Source organism: Rissa tridactyla, chromosome 15 (assembly GCF_028500815.1).
Source record: "Rissa tridactyla isolate bRisTri1 chromosome 15, bRisTri1.patW.cur.20221130, whole genome shotgun sequence".
Classification (NCBI taxonomy): Eukaryota; Metazoa; Chordata; class Aves; order Charadriiformes; family Laridae; genus Rissa; species Rissa tridactyla.
Genome location: NC_071480.1, coordinates 518,050 through 538,645, shown reverse-complemented (window position 1 = coordinate 538,645; position 20,596 = coordinate 518,050). Strand labels below are relative to the sequence as shown.

General features: G+C 42.4%; 1 protein-coding gene across 1 annotated transcript in view; it reads right to left on the bottom strand.

The window, feature by feature from the left end:
* GLP2R (glucagon like peptide 2 receptor) overlaps positions 1–17,254 on the bottom strand; it is a 55,454-nt gene extending 38,200 nt beyond the window's left edge. The window contains exons 1-3 of the mRNA XM_054221573.1: positions 16,978–17,254; positions 5,904–6,012; positions 1,272–1,376 (exon numbers count right to left, since the gene is read on the bottom strand). Of these exons, the coding sequence (XP_054077548.1) occupies positions 1,272–1,376; positions 5,904–6,012; positions 16,978–17,082 (319 nt within the window). The 5' untranslated portion in view covers positions 17,083–17,254. The remainder of the gene's footprint in view (positions 1–1,271; positions 1,377–5,903; positions 6,013–16,977) is intronic.
* Between the last annotated feature and the right edge of the window lie 3,342 nt (positions 17,255–20,596).

Sequence of the window (20,596 nt, the reverse complement as noted above, 5' to 3'; positions counted from 1 at the left end):
GCAATGATGACAAAACACAATAAATTTACCCCAAGCGTCCAAGCATTTCTGGTCCCAGTCCATTGGTGTCCCAGAACAGAGTCACTTGTGCCTTGGAAATGGGACCAGCCATGGAAATGGGGACCACAAGCAACCCTAAGCCCAGTCCTGCAAACTCTCTAGGACAAACAGACAGTTGGGCTGCCTCTACTGACTCCTCTCCTAAGGTGCTGTGGCATGGATGAGAATGCCAGATGATCCTGCAACACAGCAGGCCCACGGTGTTCCCTACTGCTGACACAATTAGAAGCTTCATAACCTGTTACCATGTCTTACATCCTGCTTTTATAGAAATTTAGTCAGAAAAAGAGAAAAAAAAAAGAATTTCCATTGCATGCAGGGAAGGAAGATGCTTTTATGTTTATGATGAAGAGCTGAATTTGTTCTAAAGGGTTGTCAGAAGCAGTTATTTGTGAGACTAGATAGCAGCCATGTCTCTGTACATTTAGCAGCACAAAAAAGCACAAATGATGATGCTACAGAACAAACCATGTGTGAGGTGGGCTATAGAAAGCTAGGATAAGCAGCCCATACTCTTCTCCCATAAACTAAAGGACTCGGGCACAATTGGTCCTTCTAAGTATTATTAGAAATGTAGCTAAGAGAGCCACATGCAGCTAAGAAAGGTTGTGTAGCAGGACTCAGAAATGCCAAGCCGCAGTGGTAGGAATGTCCTTTCGTTTGTTTAGGAGAAAGGGAATGTTGTTTGCTTTTGGACAGTTTCGCTCCTGCAGATGTCATTCTTTTTCCCTTCCTGAGAGCCTCCCTGCTCCAATCCCTCTGAGAAAAGGCTTCTCAGAAAGCTTGTTTTTTCACCACGCCACTTGCTGGTACAGCGGTATGACCTACTGGAGGGCTGACGGCTTGGACTGCTGCTTTGTTTGGCTATTCCAGTTTTCTGGGACAGAGCTTCACGTCTGGCACCGGTGGGGACCCCAGACATGAACCTCAGAAGCTGAACCCCCAGTCTGCTACTGCCAATAAAGGTTACATGATCCTGGAAATGTTGCTTTGTAGCAGACGGTATGGAGCTGTAACAAGCACACATGGAGAAAAAGAGTAAATAATTAAACATCAACAACAATTTTGTTCCACAAATCAGAAAAGAGGTGAAATGAGGTGAGACAAGAAAGCCCTGACACTTCAGAGTACGCTGGGACAAGAGAGACCGGCACCATCTGTCCTTTAGCTGGATTCACAGCATAAACTTGAAGTGACCACTTTCACGTTACCGTTTTCCATCCACGGCAAATACGAAGGACAAGGAACAGAGACGTTTCCTGGGGGTGAGTAAGGCCAGCAAACAAATTGATCAAATGTCCCATTACAATGTATTCCTGGGGAGAGAAGCAAATAAACGTTTTACACAAAGTTGTTCAGACCATGGACAATAATGAAAATCATCGTATGCTGTTTAGGTAACTTGCGAGCTACTCCAGTGTATTTACAAGATGTAGCAGATAAACCTTCTGCGTTCACTGTGGCTGCTACCCTTCTTCCTTAGATCTACACAAGAGCAGCAGGTTTTACATACTTCATTATGAGATAAGAGTATTTCTCAAAATCATCCTGAGACCTCTGATGTCCAAATGTAGCAGACAGGTTGCAGCTGTGCTCTCACTCACTGTTTTTGGTACATGCCACAGACTTTTTGCTAGTAAAGGGAAGATATTCCACCTCTCATGACCCCTGTGACACCGGTTCTCGGCTCAGATCACTGCCAGCTTCTTGGATAGTAACTCCTCTTAGTCTTTGGGCAAGAGAGATCAGGGAGACGGTAATATCTCAGACTAACTCAGTTTTAAGCTTCACAGGTATCACATCACTCTCAGGACTTAAGGTTAAGACAAAATAATGCAGAAGTTAAATGGCACCATCAGGTTACAGTAAGATAAAATAAAATGCAACATTGGCTGCACTAGTCTTTTGGTTAGTTTCTGTCTTCTAGGATAAGCTGAAAACCTCCTCTCTTAACTTTAATGCTTTTGCCCATTCAAAGCCAAAAAAATATATCCTGCTTTGTTTTCCGTATGTCATGGTTTATTCTCAGTCAGCAAGAAAGAACGACACGAACACTCTCTCAGTCCCCAGCCCCTGGGGGACAATCAGAAGAAAAAGGCAAAACTCGTGGGTTGAGACAAGGGCAGTTTAACAGAAGAGCAAAAGGGAACGGGAAAACTACAGCAGTAACACGGATAGGGGAATGTACAAACACAGTTACGGAACCACCGCTCACCAATGGGACTGGGACCCCCAGCCCGCTCCCAGCGGTGACTTCCCGCCCACTCCCCCGGCAGCTCCTGGCTACAGCCTGGGCACGGCTCACCTGGGATGGAATACCTGTGTCCCTGCCGGAGCCTGGGGAGAATTAGCCCTGTCCCCACCCGAACCAGGACACCATGATACTTAGAAATATTTTGAGAAACTTGCGTGGGAAGAAGAGTACAAGAAGCAGCAAAGACAGCAGCATTCTATCTCATTGGCATCTATTTGGGGTGCTTTTGCTAAAATACAGCGCACAGTATGTGCATTCTTAGTAATTCCCTTGTACCTTTGAGGCTGAACATCTGTGGCCACTTCTGCCTTATGACTCGTGGAGTTGTTAACACTCATAGATGGATTTTTATTGTTCCTTTCCCCAATATCTTATCAATGTTTGTTCAAGTGTGGATTGGGTAGGTGGCCAGGAGGAAAACAGGTTTTTTCTCCATTTCATGAAAACTGCAGTTCTGAGTCTCTGTAATTCTCCGTATCTCCTGCTACAAACTGCCCTCTAATATCTTGACATGTTTCACTGCTTTTGGCCTCCTGGGTCATCTGGCTTAATTCTAATTGCCACCAAAAGCCACCATTCTCTGCCTTCCCACCATAATACCCTCTGCTTTTCCATTGTGCCAAGGGTTTTTGCACATCAGGTTTTCACCACAGGTCATTGATCTCTCATTTCTCACTACTATTTCCCTTTCTTATCAGCTTTACTTTATCCTGCAGGTGTTCTGGCTGGGCTGATCTGTGCTTTACTTCCCTTCCTCCCCAGAAAAACTTTTGATACCTCTCCAATCTTCATCACTCTGTCTTCTTGCCTCTCTGAGTGTAGTCACATAGTTTGTAATTTATGGCAGGGGAAGGGAAGGGAAGGGAAGGGAAGGGAAGGGAAGGGAAGGGAAGGGAAGGGAAGGGAAGGGAAGGGAAGGGAAGCTGAGTCCGGGATGTAGCCCAGGATCTGATTTGCTTTTGCTGAGGCTGCAGTGCACTGCTGATGTATGTTCAGCTTGTTGTCCACTAGGGCCCCCAGTGGACACCCTAACCTGTTCTGAGATCTTTGGTTATGTCTTGGTTAAACTTCATACAGTTCTTGCTAGCCCATTCTTCCAGCCTGTCCAGGTGTCTCTGTAAGATGGCTCTGCCTTCTGACATGTCCACCTCACCACCCAATTTGGCCTTAGCGGCAAACTTGGTGAGGGTGCTTTCAATGCCATTGTGCCCAGATCATTTACGAAGATGTCGAACAGCGTGGGCGACCCCACTTGTGGCAGGCTGCCAGTCTGAGTCAAAACCATTTTCCATCACTGTTTGAGTGTGGCCTGTTAGTCAGTTTGCTACACATCTTGCAACCCTCCATCCAATCTGTACCTTGCTACCTTGTCCAGAAAGTGGCTGTGGGAAGCAGTGTCAAATGCTTTGTGGCAGTCCAGGAAAACAACGTCCACTACTCTCCCCATGTCAACAGCAGATATTACCTTGTTGTAGAAGGTGATCAGGTTATTCAGGCATGATTTGCTTTTGGTAAATCTGTGCTGGCTTTTCCCAATCACCTGCTTCATTCTGTTAGTAACAGTTTCTAGGAGGACTCATTACATTACTTTCCAAGCAATTGAAGTAAGACTAATGGGCCTGTAGTTTCCTGAGTCCTCCTTTATTAGTGGCCAGTTTCCCTTCCCTGTTTAGCAGTGAGCCTATGTCTTCTCTGTGCATCTGCTCACATATGTTATTGATCTTGACATCTTTGGACAATTTCAGTTCTAGATGAACCTTAGCTCCTGACTGCATCTCTGCATGCCATAGCAAAGCTCTGGTAGTCCTCAATGGGTATTTGGCCACCTTTGCATAGCTGGTATGTTTATTTTTTGCTTTTAAGCACACCCAAAAGCTCAGGAGAATGAGTGGGCAGTTCCTGCCCCAGGTATACTATGAAAGCTGAAGCAAGTTCTTCATGGAGATGGGAGTTAGAAACGAGAATGGGATCTTGCTTTGTTTCCCCATCTGTTAACAGCTGCACAGCATAAGCTAAGGCAAATAGCTCATGCTGTTGCAGCTGCCAGGAGCTGCAGCTGTGTTTGGAGCAGGTCAGTGGTGAAGGCTGGAGAGCATGAGGATTCATTCCTTTAGCGTGTTGCCATGCCCAAGAAGAACTGCCCATTTTCAGCAATGCCTAATTCAGTTGAAAGAAGAGAAAGCCTGGTATTGAGTGTGATAACTAAAAAGTTTCCTTGACTCATAGGGGATATCTTCCTTTTTGCTTTTCAAAGGCCTGTGAAAGTTAGAGATTTCAATATTTTGGGAAAAATTTAAAGAACATTAAAACATAACATATTATATAATTTAGACTTGAAAACCTCTTTTTATCCCCCTGCCCCCTCCCCCCCCCTCCCCCCGCTGTTCTAAATTCCCAGGCCAGTGCTTTGGATTGATTTCCAACTTCTAAATGCATTTTGATTAATGAAAAATACATGTATTAATCAGACCACATGTTCTGGCCAACAAAATTACACACTACAAAGTCATAAATGCAGCTTTCTGCCACTGGCAAAGTGAGTCAGAGCTCATAGCAACCAAGCAAGATGATCATGAGTGCACCACTTGCACACGGGACCGGAGACATACCTATAGCCAGTGAGTACAAAATATATAGCACAGTTTCACTCTTATTCTTTCCTTGGTGACTGCAATCACCTCTCTCCCAGCTACTTCTTGAACTTCCCCAACTATTCAAACCAAGCCTTTGTCATCCTTTCCTGAAGACAGACCTCTAGCTGAGCAGAGTTCATACTTTTAAGAATGAAACCATCACAGATTATAAGCTCCCCTTTTGCCAAACAGCATAAAACTTACAGCACTTAACCAGAGGTAGGAGGTGTGGACACAGTTCCTCCCCCTGACACTTTTCAGGAGAAGACAGTGTCCTCTAAAGCTGTGCTTTCTTCAGCCAAGAATCCAACAGCCATGGAGAATAAATAAGGTTCCTTAAGCCAGGTGAACCTGGGGCAACCTGGTCTCTGTGTCTTAGCTTTTTAACCTAATGACTGTATCACAAAATGTGTAAGCAGTCGTGTGAGAAGAGAGCAGCTCCCCAGCTGCCCTGACTAGGCAAAAACCAGACTCTGTCTTGCCTCGTGTGTTTTGGGTTCTTGTCTGCCATGGCTCAGTTTCTAAAGTATAGAAATGGGAGATATCTTGTTTTCCCTGGGTGGTCTGTTCTCCTGAGGTTAGCTTGATTTCCAGGAATTTGTGTTTGACTTCCTTCAGGCTGAAAAGGGAAGTGAAAACTGGTACTTACCAATAATGGGTAGCAGCTACCTCTTGACCAGGCTCTCAGTGCTGCACCATAGTAGTAGCTCAGCACCAGCTGTTCAATGGTTCATTTCTGTATATGATCTAATTTTATATATAGGAACCTAACATGTTTCAGGACAGAGAGAGCCATTAACTTTGTGATTGTGTGTTTGCATGTCTCGTAACAGATTATTGTTCTACATTTAGAACTTACAAACAGGCACACACTTCTGCAAAGCAGGTAAAGGAATAGTTGCATATTCATCAATGCTACTTAACACGTTGATTTATTGTGCTGTTTGTTTCCTTACCAGTATCTATAGTTGATTCCTGCAGCATTTTCAAGCATTCCTGTTTATATTTGTTCCATCCAGTAGTGGTTTTTTTCAGCAGAGAACCTTTGGCCTGTGAGTGAAAATACTGAAAATGAGGAAAATCGGTTAGAACCTTATGGTCTTTTAGTGGCAAGTTTCTTTCCATTATAGGAAATTTAATAGGAGAGGAGAGGACAGAATGGAGGAATGGTAGGTAAGCATGCAGGTGAAGACAGATCCCTTCCTTCTCCAGGAAACTGTTAGTGAAATTTTTCCAGTTGCTGTCTTTGCCTGAGCAAGAAATGTATTGCCATGCTGCTATATTACCACAGAAATCTATTCAACTTGTGTGAAGTCCCTTTTAAAAAATCAACGCAGATATTTAATCACTAGGACCTGTGAGGGTGCACCAAAACCACTGCAATTTCATTCCTCCACTGTAGAAAAAGGGTGCTTATCTTCAGAAATTTTACAGTCATTCCAGGCTTTTTTATAGTCAATTTATGCCAAGGTTAGCTAATACTTCTCATGTATTTAAGTTTCTGCTAGATTAGTTTAGGAATCTGATGGATAATTTTGAGGGATGTTTATTTTTAGAGTGTTTTTACAGAGAATCAAACACACCTGGCTGAGTAGTACAGTGAAAAATCGAATAAAAGGGTAATGAATAAACAATACTATTTATCTACTAATGCCTTTTCTCCAGTTCATTCTGTACTCCGGCCCAGTAGTTCAAAGACCACTTCTTTCTCCAACAAACAGCTGCAACCGTGCCATAGACATCTTTCTTTCCCTCATTTTTGTGGAGAAAACACAATTGTAAATCTTAGTTGTACTTGCCCTTCTGCACCAACTATATTGTCCTTTTTGCCTGGAGAGGGCAAAGTTTTGCTGTCCTCTTGCGCCCATATGGGAGAAGAATCTTTGCCCTCAAGATTTCTCACGTGGTGAAATGGAGCATTATTTTTATCCATGCCAAAATTTTCTCCATATAAAACATCTCACACAAATGGATTTTTATGTCCTGAGCTTTTGTAGGTACATTTATTTTCTTTTTTATTCCTTTTTTTTTTTTTTAAGATATTTTCAAAGCTGGTTTTGCCTGGGCCTTCCTGTTATACAGACAACCCCAGAGGAGATCAAGAATTTCTTTAAATTCTGAAAAGTTAGATTTCTGGAGAGAATATGATCTGGAACAATTGCATTGATGTGATCTGTTTAGAGACAATAGAAATAAAAGCACTTCAAGAACAATCTCCCATTTATTAGCATAGCCTTGAAGACAGGCTTGGCTCTGAATTTAGTCAGATTAATGACAGCAAATTCTGCAGAGTCCCCTCTGGTGTCTGTAAATCAACCATCTCATGGTTGCAAGAGCTGCCTGCTCCTCTTGGCTGGTCCTATGCTGCAGGTCCTGGCCCCTTGCTCTGACTCTTTCTTTTTGCCTGCTCACCCTGTGCTGTGTTCTGGAAGCTTCTGTCCACAAACACGTTTAGCTGCTCCTAAAAGCAAGAACAATCCACCCTCAGCCCACAGGGTCCTAACAAATTTATCACCCACTCTTTTCTTTTCCAGGTGAAGGTAGGCTGAAAATGCAAATGAAGCAAAAAAAAATGTGTCGGTGTCTAAACAGGCACTTGCTGTGATGGACAGATTCTGTCAGGTTGTATGGGGGAGGATTGCTATATGAGACATGGATGGCACTGCGTCCGCAGAAACACACAGAAGAAACACAGAGGTTGAGGGAGTTGTCAGTGGTGTTGGAAAAGGGAATGAGAAAAGAGGTTTAGGAGCCCTGCTTGGACCTGCTGACCTTGAGTCCCTCCCTTGGCACTAGGAAGCAGATAAGCAGAAAGGAAAGAGACCTAGACGAAAGGGTGAAATCAGGGATGTAGATCAACAGTTACTAGCACAGAAGAGAGAATTAAATTTGTCTCCACTGGTAAAATTACTCCTAATATAAAATCTGCTTTGCTGTTAAAAATAAATAAATAAATAAATTCCCAGCTATAGACAGATTTTAATAATGGTTTTATATATAGTGACTGATGTGCTTAAGATATGGTGGACATCTGTGGCATACGCCTTATCAATGTAAGGGCTGCAATTGTCCTGAGGGGACTCTCATATTTTAACTTCCTCTCTGTAAATATCCACCTTTCTGAGACATCTTTATCGCACAACACTCTGACTAGAGAGGCCTTTAAGAGGGCCTTAGTTGATAATTACTGTTTAGGAAAGGAATGGCTAAAAATAGAAGAGTTAAATGCAAAATTGCTTGGTGAAGTGTTAGATTTGGGCTGTTGAAGAAATGTTCAATTAGGAGTAAAGCAGCTCAGTATCAGTGTGATCATCTGCTCTAGGTGACCCTGCTCTGGCAGGGGGGTTGGATTAGGTGATCTCCAGAGATCCCTTCCAACCCCTACCATTCTGTGGTTATTTATCCAGGGAAAATGGATGAAATGGTAGAATTCAAGAATTATCATGAAATGGTAGGATTCAAGATCCTTCAGGCAGCGAGGAGAGCATGCAGCAAGCTCACTACCCTGGACTTCAAGAGAGCAGACTTTGGCCTCTTGAGGGACCTGCTTGGCAGGGTAACGTGGGAAAAAGTACTGGAGGGAAGAGGGGCCCAAGAGAGCTGGTTAGTATTCAAGGATCACCTCCTCCAAGCTCAGGAGCAGTGCATCCCAAGAAAGAAAAAGTCAGGCAAAAATTCCAGGAGGCCTGCATGGATTAACAAAGAGCTCCTGGACAAGCTCAGAAGCAAAAAGGAGGCCTACAGAGGGTGAAATCAAGGACGGGTTGACTGGGTGGAATACAGAGAAACTGTCCAAGTGGTAAGGAACCAGATTAGGCAAGCTGAAGCCCAGATAGAATTAAATCTGTCTAGAGACATCAAGGATAACAAGGAAAACTTCTATAAGTATGTCAGGGGTAAAGGCAAAAATAGGGAAGACGTGGGCCCTCTCAGGAAGGAGACAGGAACTGGCTGGATATCCACACTCAAAGGGTTGTTGTCAATGGCTCAATGTCCAAGTGGAAACCCGTGACGAGTGGCGTCCCTCAAGGATTGGTACTGGGACCAGTGCTGTTTAACATCTTTATTGGAGACATGGACAATGGGATTGAGTGCACCCTCAGCAACTTTGCCGACGACATGAAGCTGTGTGGAGCAGTCAACACGCTGAAGGGAAGGGATGCCATCCAGAGGGACCTGGACAGGCTGGAGAGGTGGGCCCATGAGAATCTCATGAAGTTCAACCAGGCCAAGTGCAAGGGCCTGCACCTGGGTCGTGGCAATCCCAGGCACAAATACAGGTTGGGCGGAGAATGGCATGAGAGCAGCCCTGAGGAGGACTTGGGGGTGCTGCTGGACGAGAAGCTCAACATGAGCCGGCAATGCACGCTTGCAGCCCAGAAAGCCAACCACATCCTGGTCTGCATCAAAAGAAGCATGGCCAGCAGGTCAAGGGAGGTGATTCTGCCTCTCTACTCTGCTCTGGTAAGACCCCAGATGCAGTACTGCGTGCAGCTCTGGAGTCCTCAGCACAAGACAGACATGGACCTGTTGGAACGGGTCCAGAGGAGGCCACAAAGATGATCCGCGGGCTGAAGTACCTCTGCTGTGAGAACAGGCTGAGAGAGTTGGAGTTGTTCAGCCTGGAGAAGGCTCCGAGGAGACCTTATAGCAGTGTTCCTGTACCTGAAGGGGGCTATAGGAGAGGTGGGGAGGGACTCTTTATCAGGGAGTGTAGCGATAGGATGAGGGGCAATGGTTTTAAACTGAAAGAGGGTAGATTTAGATTAGACATTAGGAAGAAATTCTTTGCTGTGAGGGTGGTGAGCTGCTGGCCAGGTTGCCCAAGGAAGTTGTCGATGCCCCATCCCTGGAGGTGTTCAAGGCCAGGCTGGATGAGGCTTTGAGCAACCTGGTCTAGTGGGAGATGTCCCTGCCCATGGCAGGGGGGTTGGAACTAGATGATCTTTAAGGTTTCTTCTAACCAGAACCATGCTATGATTCTATGATTCTATGAAAAGAACATCAGCCTAAGCAGTCACTGTGTAATATGCCAGCTGGTCTCCTGAAACCAGGGCTTTGAGAGGCAGGCAAGTGGTCAAAAAACATTGTCACCAAAAATGAAAAATTCACTACTGGTTGAAAATGTAAAGACCAAATTTTGGAGAGAAGGCTAAATATAAATTTTTCTAAAAAGCAACAATCCTTATACCAAAGAATGATTTCATCTCTCCAGGGAAACTAAATTCCCTTCTGTCTGGACTAGACCCTTTTTGGAAACTGCCTTTCACACGTGTGGTCACCCTGAGCTTGTCTGTGCTTGGTGTTGTGTGAAGAGAGTTAAATAACCAGGAAAATGTATGGCTATGAACTTCACCTGTATCTTTTTCATTGACACTATGTTTGTTGGAAAAATAAAGAAAATCAAATTTATTTACTTTCAAAACAAGAACAATGGAGACTACTGTTATATAAGATCATTAATTTTTGCTGTGTAAAATGTTGCCTGCCTGATAGTCTGCTTTTAGTCTCTCAACTAATTTCCAGACACTCTACTTTAAATTCCAGGGAGCAAAAGACTATACTTATTCTTCTTCTGATGGGCTTGCAAGATAAGGAGAGAATATTTACAGCAGTCATGAGAAAGGAATGCATGTTTCCAAAATAAAAAACCTCTTGACATTTCCCTCATGTAGGCCTCAAAATGATGGGAGACAGGGGAGAGTCTTCAGACACTCCCGGGTCAGTGAACCTCATTTAAAGAGGCTAAGACATGGAGATGACGCATTTGTAAAAAAGACTGCTTGATTTAAGAGATAACACTTCAGTTTTTAATAAACAAATGCATTAAACAGCCAAGGAAATAGAAAGGATGCCTCACAGCAGCTACCTGGCTGTGTGTTTGGTTCCATTCCTGAAGACGAGGCTGATATACAGTCCTGAAGAAGCTCACTCAACAAGAATGAGGATCAGTTTAGGCATAAATTACAGTTTCACATCACTTCCTTATGTAATTGCCTGTTTCTGCAAAGCTGCAGGCAGAGTCGATACAAGGTCACTATTGGTGTAAATATCCGTGCGATGCTTGATTTTCTGCTATAAGATTTTCTGGTGAAAAAAACAAATCAAGTCTATACGAGCTGCACCTGACAAAAAAATTAAGAGCTGTCATCTGACCTCAAAAGTTAATTTGAATTATAGTTAAAAGAATATATAAAATAAATTATTTATCAAAAAAAGTGGAGAAGATTGGAAATTAACAGGGGAGCAGACAATGACCAGTTAATAAAGGACATTTAGATACAATCATAGAATCACAGGACGGTTTGGGTTGGAAGGGACCTTTAAAGATCATCTAGCTCAGCCCCCCCTCAATGAGCAGAGACATCTTTGACTAGATCAAGTTGCTCAGAACCTCGTTTAACCTGACCTTGAATGTCTCCAGGGATGGGACACATACCACCTCGCTGGGCAATCTGTCACAGTGTCTCACCACACTCACAGTAAAGATTTTCTTCCTAATTTCTAATCTAAATTTACCCTCTTTCAGTTTAAAACCATTGCCCCTCATCCTGTTGCTACACTCCCTGATAAAGAGTCCCTCCGCACCTTTCCTGTAGCCCCTTTAGGTACTGGAAGGCTGATATAAGGTCTTCCCGAAGCCTTGTCTTCTCCAGGCTGAACAACCCCAACTCTCTCAGCCTGTCCTCATAGCAGAGGTGCCCAATCCCTCTGATAATTTTTGTGGCCTCCCATGGACCCAGTCCAACAGGTCCACATCCTTCGTATGTTGGAGGCCCCAGAACCCGATGCAGTACTGCATCTGGGGTCTCACCAGAGCAGAGTAGAGGGGCAGAATCACCTCCCTTGACCTTCTGGCCACGCTTCTTTTGATGCCGCCCAGGATTCTTTGAATACAGCTCACAGGCTGGCTGCGAGCGCACATTGCCAGCTCATGTCCAGCTTTTCATCCACCAGTACCCCCAGGTCCTTCTCCTCAGGGCTGCTCTCCATCCCTTCATCCCCTAGCCTGTATTGATACCGAGAGCTTCCCCGACCCTGGTGCAGGACCCTGCACTTGGCCTTGTTGAACCTCCTGAGATTCATACGGGCCCACTTCTCAAGCATGTCCAGGTCCCTCTGGATGGCACTCTCAGGTATGTCAATGGCACCACTCAGCTTGGTGTCATCTGCAAACTTGCTTAAGGTGTCCTCAATCCCTCTCTCTATTATTTAACTTCTACATGTCATTCATAATCCTGGTCCCAATACAGACCCCTGAGGGACACCACTTGTAACTGGTCCCCATCTGGATGTTGAGCCATTTACCCTCTGGATGTGACCATTCAACCAATTCCTCATCCACTGAACAGTCCACCCATCAAATCCGTATCTCTCCAACTTAGAGAGAAGGATGTTGTGGAGGACCCTGTCAAAGGCCTTACAGAAGTCTAGACAGATGACATCTGTAGCTCTCCCCTTGTGCACTGATATAGTCACTGCATTATAGAAAGCCACTAGGTTGGTGAGGCAGGACTTGCTTTTAGTGAAGCCATGCTGGCTGTCTCGAATCACCTCCCTGTCCTCCATGTGCCTTAGCATAGCTTCTAGGAGGATCTGCTCCATGATCTTCCCAGGCACAGAGGTGAAGCTGACAGGGCGGTAGTTCCCAGGGTCCTCCTTTCTACCCTTTTTAAAAATGGGTGTGATGTTTCCCTGTTTCCAGTCACTGGGGACTTCACCTGACTGCCGTGACTGTTCAAATATCATGGAGAGTGGCTTGGCAACTACATCAGCCAATTCCCTCAGGACTCTGGGGTGCATCTCATCAGGTCCCACAGGCTTCTGTATATTGTGATTCCTCAGGTGGTCATGGACCTTGTCTTCTCTTACAGTGGGAGGGACTTTGCTCCCCAAGTCCCTGCCTTGCAGTCCATCCACACGAGAGGTGTGGGAAATTGAGGTTACCAGTGAAGACGGAGGCAAAAAAGTTGTGGAGTGCCTCAGTCTTCTCTTTGTTGTTACCAGTTTGCCAGACTTGCTCGTTAGGGGGGGTATGCTTTCTTTGAACTTCCTTTTCTGGCTGACATACCTGTAAAAGCCCTTCTTATTAGTCTTTGCATCCCTCACTAAGTTCGGCTCCAGCTGTGCCTTGGCCTTCCTGACCCCATCCCTACACAACCAGGCAATATCCTTATACCCTTCCCAGGATACCAGTCCCTGCTTCCACTGCCTGTGCATTTCCATCTTGCTTTTTAGTTTGGACAGCAGGTCTCGACTCAGCCATGCAGGTCTCTTGCCTTCCTTTCCTGATTTCTTACACCTGGGGATTGAGAGCTTTTGCACTTTATGGAAAGCGTCCTTAAAAATCTACCAGCTTTGTTCTGCTCCCTTGTCCCTGAGGGCAGTTTCCCTGGGGATCCTATTAACTCCTTGAAGAGCTGGAAGTTTGCTTTCCTGAAATTCAGCGTCCTGACTTTACTCCTTGCCTGACCCATATCCCTCAGGACTGCAAATCCCACCAGTGCATGATCACTGCAGCCCAGGCTGCCTCCAATATCAATGTCACTGATTAGCTCACTTGCATTGGTGACCAGCAGGTCCAATGTCACATCCCTTCTGGTAGGTCTGTCTATTACCTGGCTTAAGACATTATCCTCAATGCACTCCAGCAGTCTCCTGGGGAAAAGAACCATGAACCCCTCTGCAGAGCATGTACTGTGAGAGACCTAAAGCAACATTTTACTCCTAGAAGCCACAGCTGGAGGATGCATGTCTCACTTTTTGAGAACTGATATTTAGTTGTAGAAATAAAGAGCCACCTTAAGACAATGTTGCAGTACAGGAGATTTTTGACTTTTCTTGAGTTGTACATACAAGGGCAGATGTTGAAAAGGAGTAAAAGACAGTATTAATGTGTATTATTTGTCCTTGGTGCAACTCTGCCTGGATAGTATGACTAACTCCGATGGTCACCCCTCAAAAGAGATGACGACAAATTTGCAAGCCGTAAAAAAAGTGCTGGAGTGGCCTTAATGATCAAACTAAAAGTCTAGGAAATCCCTATAGATTTATCTTATCAATGAAATGTTAAATAGATATTCAACAGCAAACCATGATGACTTGAATGGCAGCAACTTGTGAATTGATCATAAGCTACTTAGGGACTACCAAAAGAAGCTAAAAAAAGCAAGCTTGCTGTTTTACTTGACTATTCAGTGTGCAGTGGTCTCCACTTTCTCTGGGGAAAATCTATGACATATGTATGGAGAAAGGCAGAAGAATACTTTCAGTGCCTTAGCATGAGGAAAATCCACTTTCTTTCACTTCTTGGTTTGAAAGGGATTGATGCAGGTACCCCAGACAGAAGACTTCAGTGTTTTCGGCAGTGGGATATCCTGTTAAGGCTCTTCCGCATTGAGCGCACTAGAGAGCTATTCACTGTCCAGTGAGAAGGCAAACTGTGGGCTGGGAATAAGGCACTAGCCTTAAGAGGGAAGGGGAAATTAACGAATTGGGGACACCTTGGTGGTGTGTGTCTGTTTAACTAAGTGGAAAGGATTCAATGAAAAAATCAGTTTGCCTCTGTATCTTACATCAATATTGCTTATTCTGTATGTTACATCAACATTGCTTATTATTCTTCAGAGAGGGGCGCAGGTTCTCTCAGAAAGAGGAGGGTCTGTGGTCTGGGCCAATATGAGGGGCACAGCAATCACTGCTGAGATCACGAGTGCTTTTCCTCCTTTTACCACGTGTGGGAGAAGGCCCAGTCCCGCGGGCGTGTTCTGAAAAGAGCTGCCAAGTTGATCTCTGCATCTGACATGGGTCTGTGATTGCAGATCCCAGTGAGGTTCCTTTGGACTACTGAGTGCTAGCAAAATTTGTATACAACACATGCTCAGTGGTAGAAGTACAAGCTTTCATGTAAATTTACTGTGATCTCAAAGAGTGGCAACATGCAGCTCATCATGGCACTTGATCTCAGTTTTATGTTTCAGTTGCATTTAAACAGGACTTGGGACTCAGAAGAAATTGAACTCCAACATGTAAGACAAAAGCTCAGAAAATCCACGACCTTTTGCCCTACACTGGACATTTCTTCACTTCAAGCTATGTGAAGTTTCACTGGTGGCAAATGAACCACCTCAGTCTGCGAGCCTGGCACCCTGCTTGCACCAAAGTTCACCCGTACTGAAATTTAATCAGACTTCTCTGGAACAATTTTTCAATTAATTTGGTTTGCTCAGCGCCCCCAAACTGCTCCAAGATGACACCACTGTTTAAAAATACATTGGATGCAGCAGAAAACACTGCCTAAAGCTCTTGCTTAGGAAGTGGATTATAATAATAAACCTTCAAGGCTCTGAATGGACCAGTTTAAATTTATTTTTTTCATAACTGACCGCAGTATAATCAGGATTTAACCCTTTTTATTTCTTATTCTAAGCTAGCGATGAAATGAATTATTTCTGTTTATTCATACTATGCTATTATGGACAGAAAAAAATGTCAATTTAGGTACAAACTAGAAATAATAATTAAGGATTTACTTATTCTTTCAGTCATGATCCTGGTTTATTCTGATTGATATTTTTCATATAGATGTTTGCTATGAAATATGGATATAATGATTTATGATTGTTTTTTCTTTAAATTTTTTCTTGTTAAATAAAATAAAAAGAAATATAACACATATTTCTTTAAACAAGTTACAGGAATCACTATGACAAAGTAGTTCACTGTGATTTAGAGTCCTGTAAAGTTTTGATCTCATGGAAGTAACAGGAGATTGTCTGTTAGCATTGACGGAACCAGTGCTTTGGTTAAGGTGTCCTATAGATTTAAGGTGTCTCACAAACCTGGGAGTTCTTTCAGTTCTTTTATGCGAGAGAATCTGTAGATTTGAATTATACAAAAGCATTAGGAATATTTTCAATTAAAAGAAACCCAACTGAGCATGTGTCTCCTGGTAACTTTTTCTTCATAAAAAAGCTAGTAACACAGTTATGGTCTCTACAGTACATACACATGCAAACCCACTTCCTTAGTAACCCAGCTAATGAAGGATGACTGGATAGAAATACCTTATTACTTTCAGTTTAAAGTAAGCCTGTCAATTACACTTATTCTCATGTACACTTATTTCATAGAAATGAAATGAAATCTATATGTGAATTGAAATGTAAATGAATGTGTATGTAATAATGTATATGTAAATGAATATGTATAATGTATATGTAAATGAATAAATTATATGTAAGTGAAATGAAATCTATATGCGAATTTTATTCAGATGAATTGAAATTTACTATATCTTAGTATTTTTTTAAATTCATCAAAATCAAGGTTGATATTAATAATTAATAATGATGATTAGAAACATAAGCGAACATTTCCTTGAAATGAATTACACAATCAAACTCTTCCAAATTATAAGACAATATAGACCAAGAAGTAAGATTTCATATTTCTTTATAGATTTTAAAAAAATAAGTGAATAGTTTAGTAGATGTCTACAAGAAGTAAAAGTAGTAATCACATAAAAATTTACTAGCCTCCTGTAAGAAGCTGAGGTACAGAATGAAACCAATAATACCAGATTTCAGAAATGTGAGATTCAATGTTCACCCCTCATACAAGTCAACGGCTAAAAGATAATGCTGGCAACAAAGCAAAGCTGTTTTTAGAACAGGGGAAAACCATTAGAAAATAAACATGATTCCCAATAGTATTGATATCTGGTAGGAAAATAAAAAAAATAATATTATTCAATACTGATCAATATTGGTATGAAAAGAGATTGTATAAATGGATGTAAACACAATTTATTCACTCACAATTTATTCACATTAAGTGACCTAGCCAGTGAGTTCCACTACAAAACTCTACAGCTTCTCAGTGAACATTTCTCATGACTAATTTTTAATATATATAAATTATTATATCAGAACCATTTTTGAAACAAACATGCTGTTTGTGAAGGTTAAAATGTTATGTGATAGGAATCCACTTTTATACTGTCCATTATTAATTATTGAATTAGCTTACCTGTTTCACTAGAAACAGTATCATGACGGAGCTGGCAGGTGCGGGAGATATTCTGGACCAGAGTCCCATGCTGGAACGGAGACCAAAAAGTGTCACCATGCCCATTCTAATAAATTTGTCCCCAATATGGTGCTATTTCGCTCCACTATAGATCAGTTATATCACCCTGTCCTGAGGAAAAAAAAGTAAAAATATCTTCTTTTATGAGCGCAACTGTTTCGTGAATCTTCTTGCAAATAAGAGAGAAAGTCTACTAAAGCGTCTAGGCTTCCTAGACTCCAACTATGTTTTGTTTTTTCTGATTAAAGGCAGAGAGAATTTACTTCAAACTTCACAGAAAGTCTGCTTACTGTATCTTGTCGTTTAGCCAATAAGAAGTCAGAAAACTATTAAAACATTAAAGGCCTGATCGTGTTCCCTTGAAACTCCATGGGACTTTTGCCAGTGGTTTTGCAAGAATGCAGTCCAGCTCCATAAATACATATATATATTTATACACACCTCATGAAACCATTAAAAGTGCCCTAGAACACAGAAAAACTTTGTGTAGCAAGCTTGCTGAATGTATCTGGCTGTTAGGAAGCAGCTCATTAATAGCTGGTTTTATGCTTTCTAATCATGTTTTGTCAAATACACACAGTCAGTGCAGGATTGCAGAGAATCTGAATGTACAAAAAATGATGTTACCAGCAGATAACGTTTCATTACAATTCTTGTGACATTCATTATTTTTTCACAGCTTCAGCTGTGAGGCTGAAGAGAATGCCAATGAATTTCAGCTTTAATTTTGAAAAAATTGTTTGCAATTTTCCTAGAATCATAGAATTGCCGAGGTTGGAAGGGACCTTTCAGATCATCTACTCCAATTGCCAGGTGGAAGGGCATGATGTATACCCATGTCTCCTCTTTACATTATTCTGGAGGTGGCAAAAAAGAGTACTTGGACATGGGGTATGGAAGTGCTCTGGGGATAAGTATTTCAGGGTGGAAATGCATCCAGTCCACTCTAGAGGCCTGGCAGTAAGGGCACCAGCAGGTCTGCACTACTGTGCCTCCTGGGTGGATGTGTCAGTGTACAGAATCCTCTCTGTTACACCTAAGGGCAACTCTAGAGAGAGAAACACTTCAAAGTGCCTGTAGCAGATGCTTGTCTGTGTATTGCTACAAGGGATAAAAACACATTTTCTAATGGTCATATGAGTAAGAACAGCTCTATAGCAGGGTAAAACCAGGGAACCTGGTTAGTGCTCTGGCATTGGATCTGGTTTGAGATTGCCATATGAAATGTTCTAGTGCTCAATAAACCCTAGACCCTACATGAACAGATCCACAGTGTCTCCTGCAGTACATCCTCACTACTGCTCAGTTGCATGCAAGTCCTCTCATCTTCGCCACTGACAGCTAGAACCCAGCAGCTGAGTCTCCGTTTTCAGTTTTTGACTTCTACAAGTTGTTAGTTTACACTTGAACAAGCTCTGTGGTCCCTCGCTAGAGTTAACGCTACCCAGGACTTGGTCAGTGCAGGAGACTCACATTAAAGTATCCCCATATTGTAATTACACTAATAAATTGTGACACTAGCTGATAAAGACAGAATGCAGGGCTGAAGTTTGAATTTCTGAGTTGCTGTTCAGAGTTTTTACTAGAACAATGTAGATCAGGCTAGCTGAACACTAACCACAGCTGCCCACCCTCATTCACTCTCAACTTTATTCCAGCAAATATCACTGAATATAACACTTTGTTTGAAGGAAGGTCCAGATAATCTATTTGCTCCTCTTTTATTTTCTTTCTTTTTTCACAATATGACAGATCTAACCAATAAATGCTCATGCAATACATTTTTCCTGTTATATAGAGCATTCTTACATGGCAAATTGATTTAAAAATTTGTGGTACCGTCATTGATAGGGCATAAGCAGAAAGCTGTCTCAATGAAAAAATCTCAGACCGCAGTCGTCAACTAGAAGATATCAACTGACAGAGCTTTTTCTGTGCTATAACATTTATGCTGGTTGAATTTTATAATGGGCATAAAGCTTTAAAGTTTGTACATATTGAAGAGGTGTCACTGTTATTCCCAGGTGAACTCAACTGCCTTGAATCAGTGGTTTCACAGGACTCAAAATACATTTGAATACAGCCATATGCACAATATTCCAGGGAATAGGAACACAGACAAGTGTTTAATCCTTAAAAGGGCTTCTCTCCCTTTTTCCCTCCTGCTGATCCTTTTCTCAGACTTGCTGGGCAGTTAATAATACTGTCCAGAAGGAGCGTCAATGCATAGAGGCTTCAAGTGGAGTTCGCGAGTGCTACATCCTTCTGAAACTACAGCAACACAAAGCTGTAGGAAAAAAGAAATCTTGCTCAATCTACAGTCTGCTTTTCGGGTTGTGAGCTTTGCTCTGCCTTCTTAGTCCAGACACCTGCTTGGTCTTTCACTCTGCTGCTGGCCACCTTTTCAAGTTGAGATCTTCATAACAGTCTAAAGCAGGCATTTACCCTGTTGATTTTCATGCTGTGACTTGTGTAGCCCCATGCTTCTCCAACCCTGACTTCTTCTGGGTAGAGAATTGTCTTAAAAATCAGAACAATTTTCATTAAAAGATACATATGTGACTTCAGTGTCTGTCCTGCGGTATCACACTCCCTTAGGGCATGTGTTTTGACCTCAAAGTTGTAAAATTAAACAATCATTTGCTAACACTCTTGCTCCTTCTGGTTCTTTGCATCACTTATTTGCATTATCAAACAGGCAGAAAAAGCAACATATATAACATGTCAAGCTGAGAAATGTTTCTTAGATGAAGGAAAAAAATGCTATTTCACAGAGAGAACAGATGGATAGACAAATTGAGGATAATTCAGCTTTTTCTCTACTATTGCACCTAACTTGTGCAAGATTTCTATTATGTGTTCATGGAGGCAGACTGGACAATGCCCAGATGCCCATCAATAGCAAAGTCTTGTAACATGATTTTCATTTGTCACTGGTGGAGCTTTGAACAGATGCAGTCACCTTCCCAGTGGTCTTGGGAAGTGCTGTAATCCTGTGAAATACTCTAATTTAGCAACTGGTTTTATCTCCTTAAGAATTTCTTTATAGTAAGATTCACAACTATATTCAATTTAATCAGCGTTCAGTGTAACAGAATCATTTGGAACTGCCAGAATTTATTTATTTCTTAGCTGAGAAATGAAGACATTCCATCGCTCTGACTCCACCTGCTGATCAAGGTAAATATGCAAATGTTTTTGCATAAATAAAACTTTTCTCATTGCATACTGGGGTACTTCCAATGCTTCTGTGTTCTGTGTATCTTTGTTCCTGTGATTCATGGTGCAAACTATAATTTATTGTCCCACCTCCTCATATTTCTTGCACAAGACGCTACTGCCAAACAACACTGTCCTATATCTCTCCTTAATCTCTCCGGCCACATGATTGCTGGTCATGCCCATATCTCTGCTGTCTGTCTTAACTACTAAGCTGGTACAATTTTCTGAGAGGAATGAAGAATGAGATGGTAAATACAGGCAGGTGTTTCACCAGGCAGATGCATACATAGCTTTGTAAAAGGTTTTTCTGGAATAATTGCTAGTGTAGTCCTGGAGG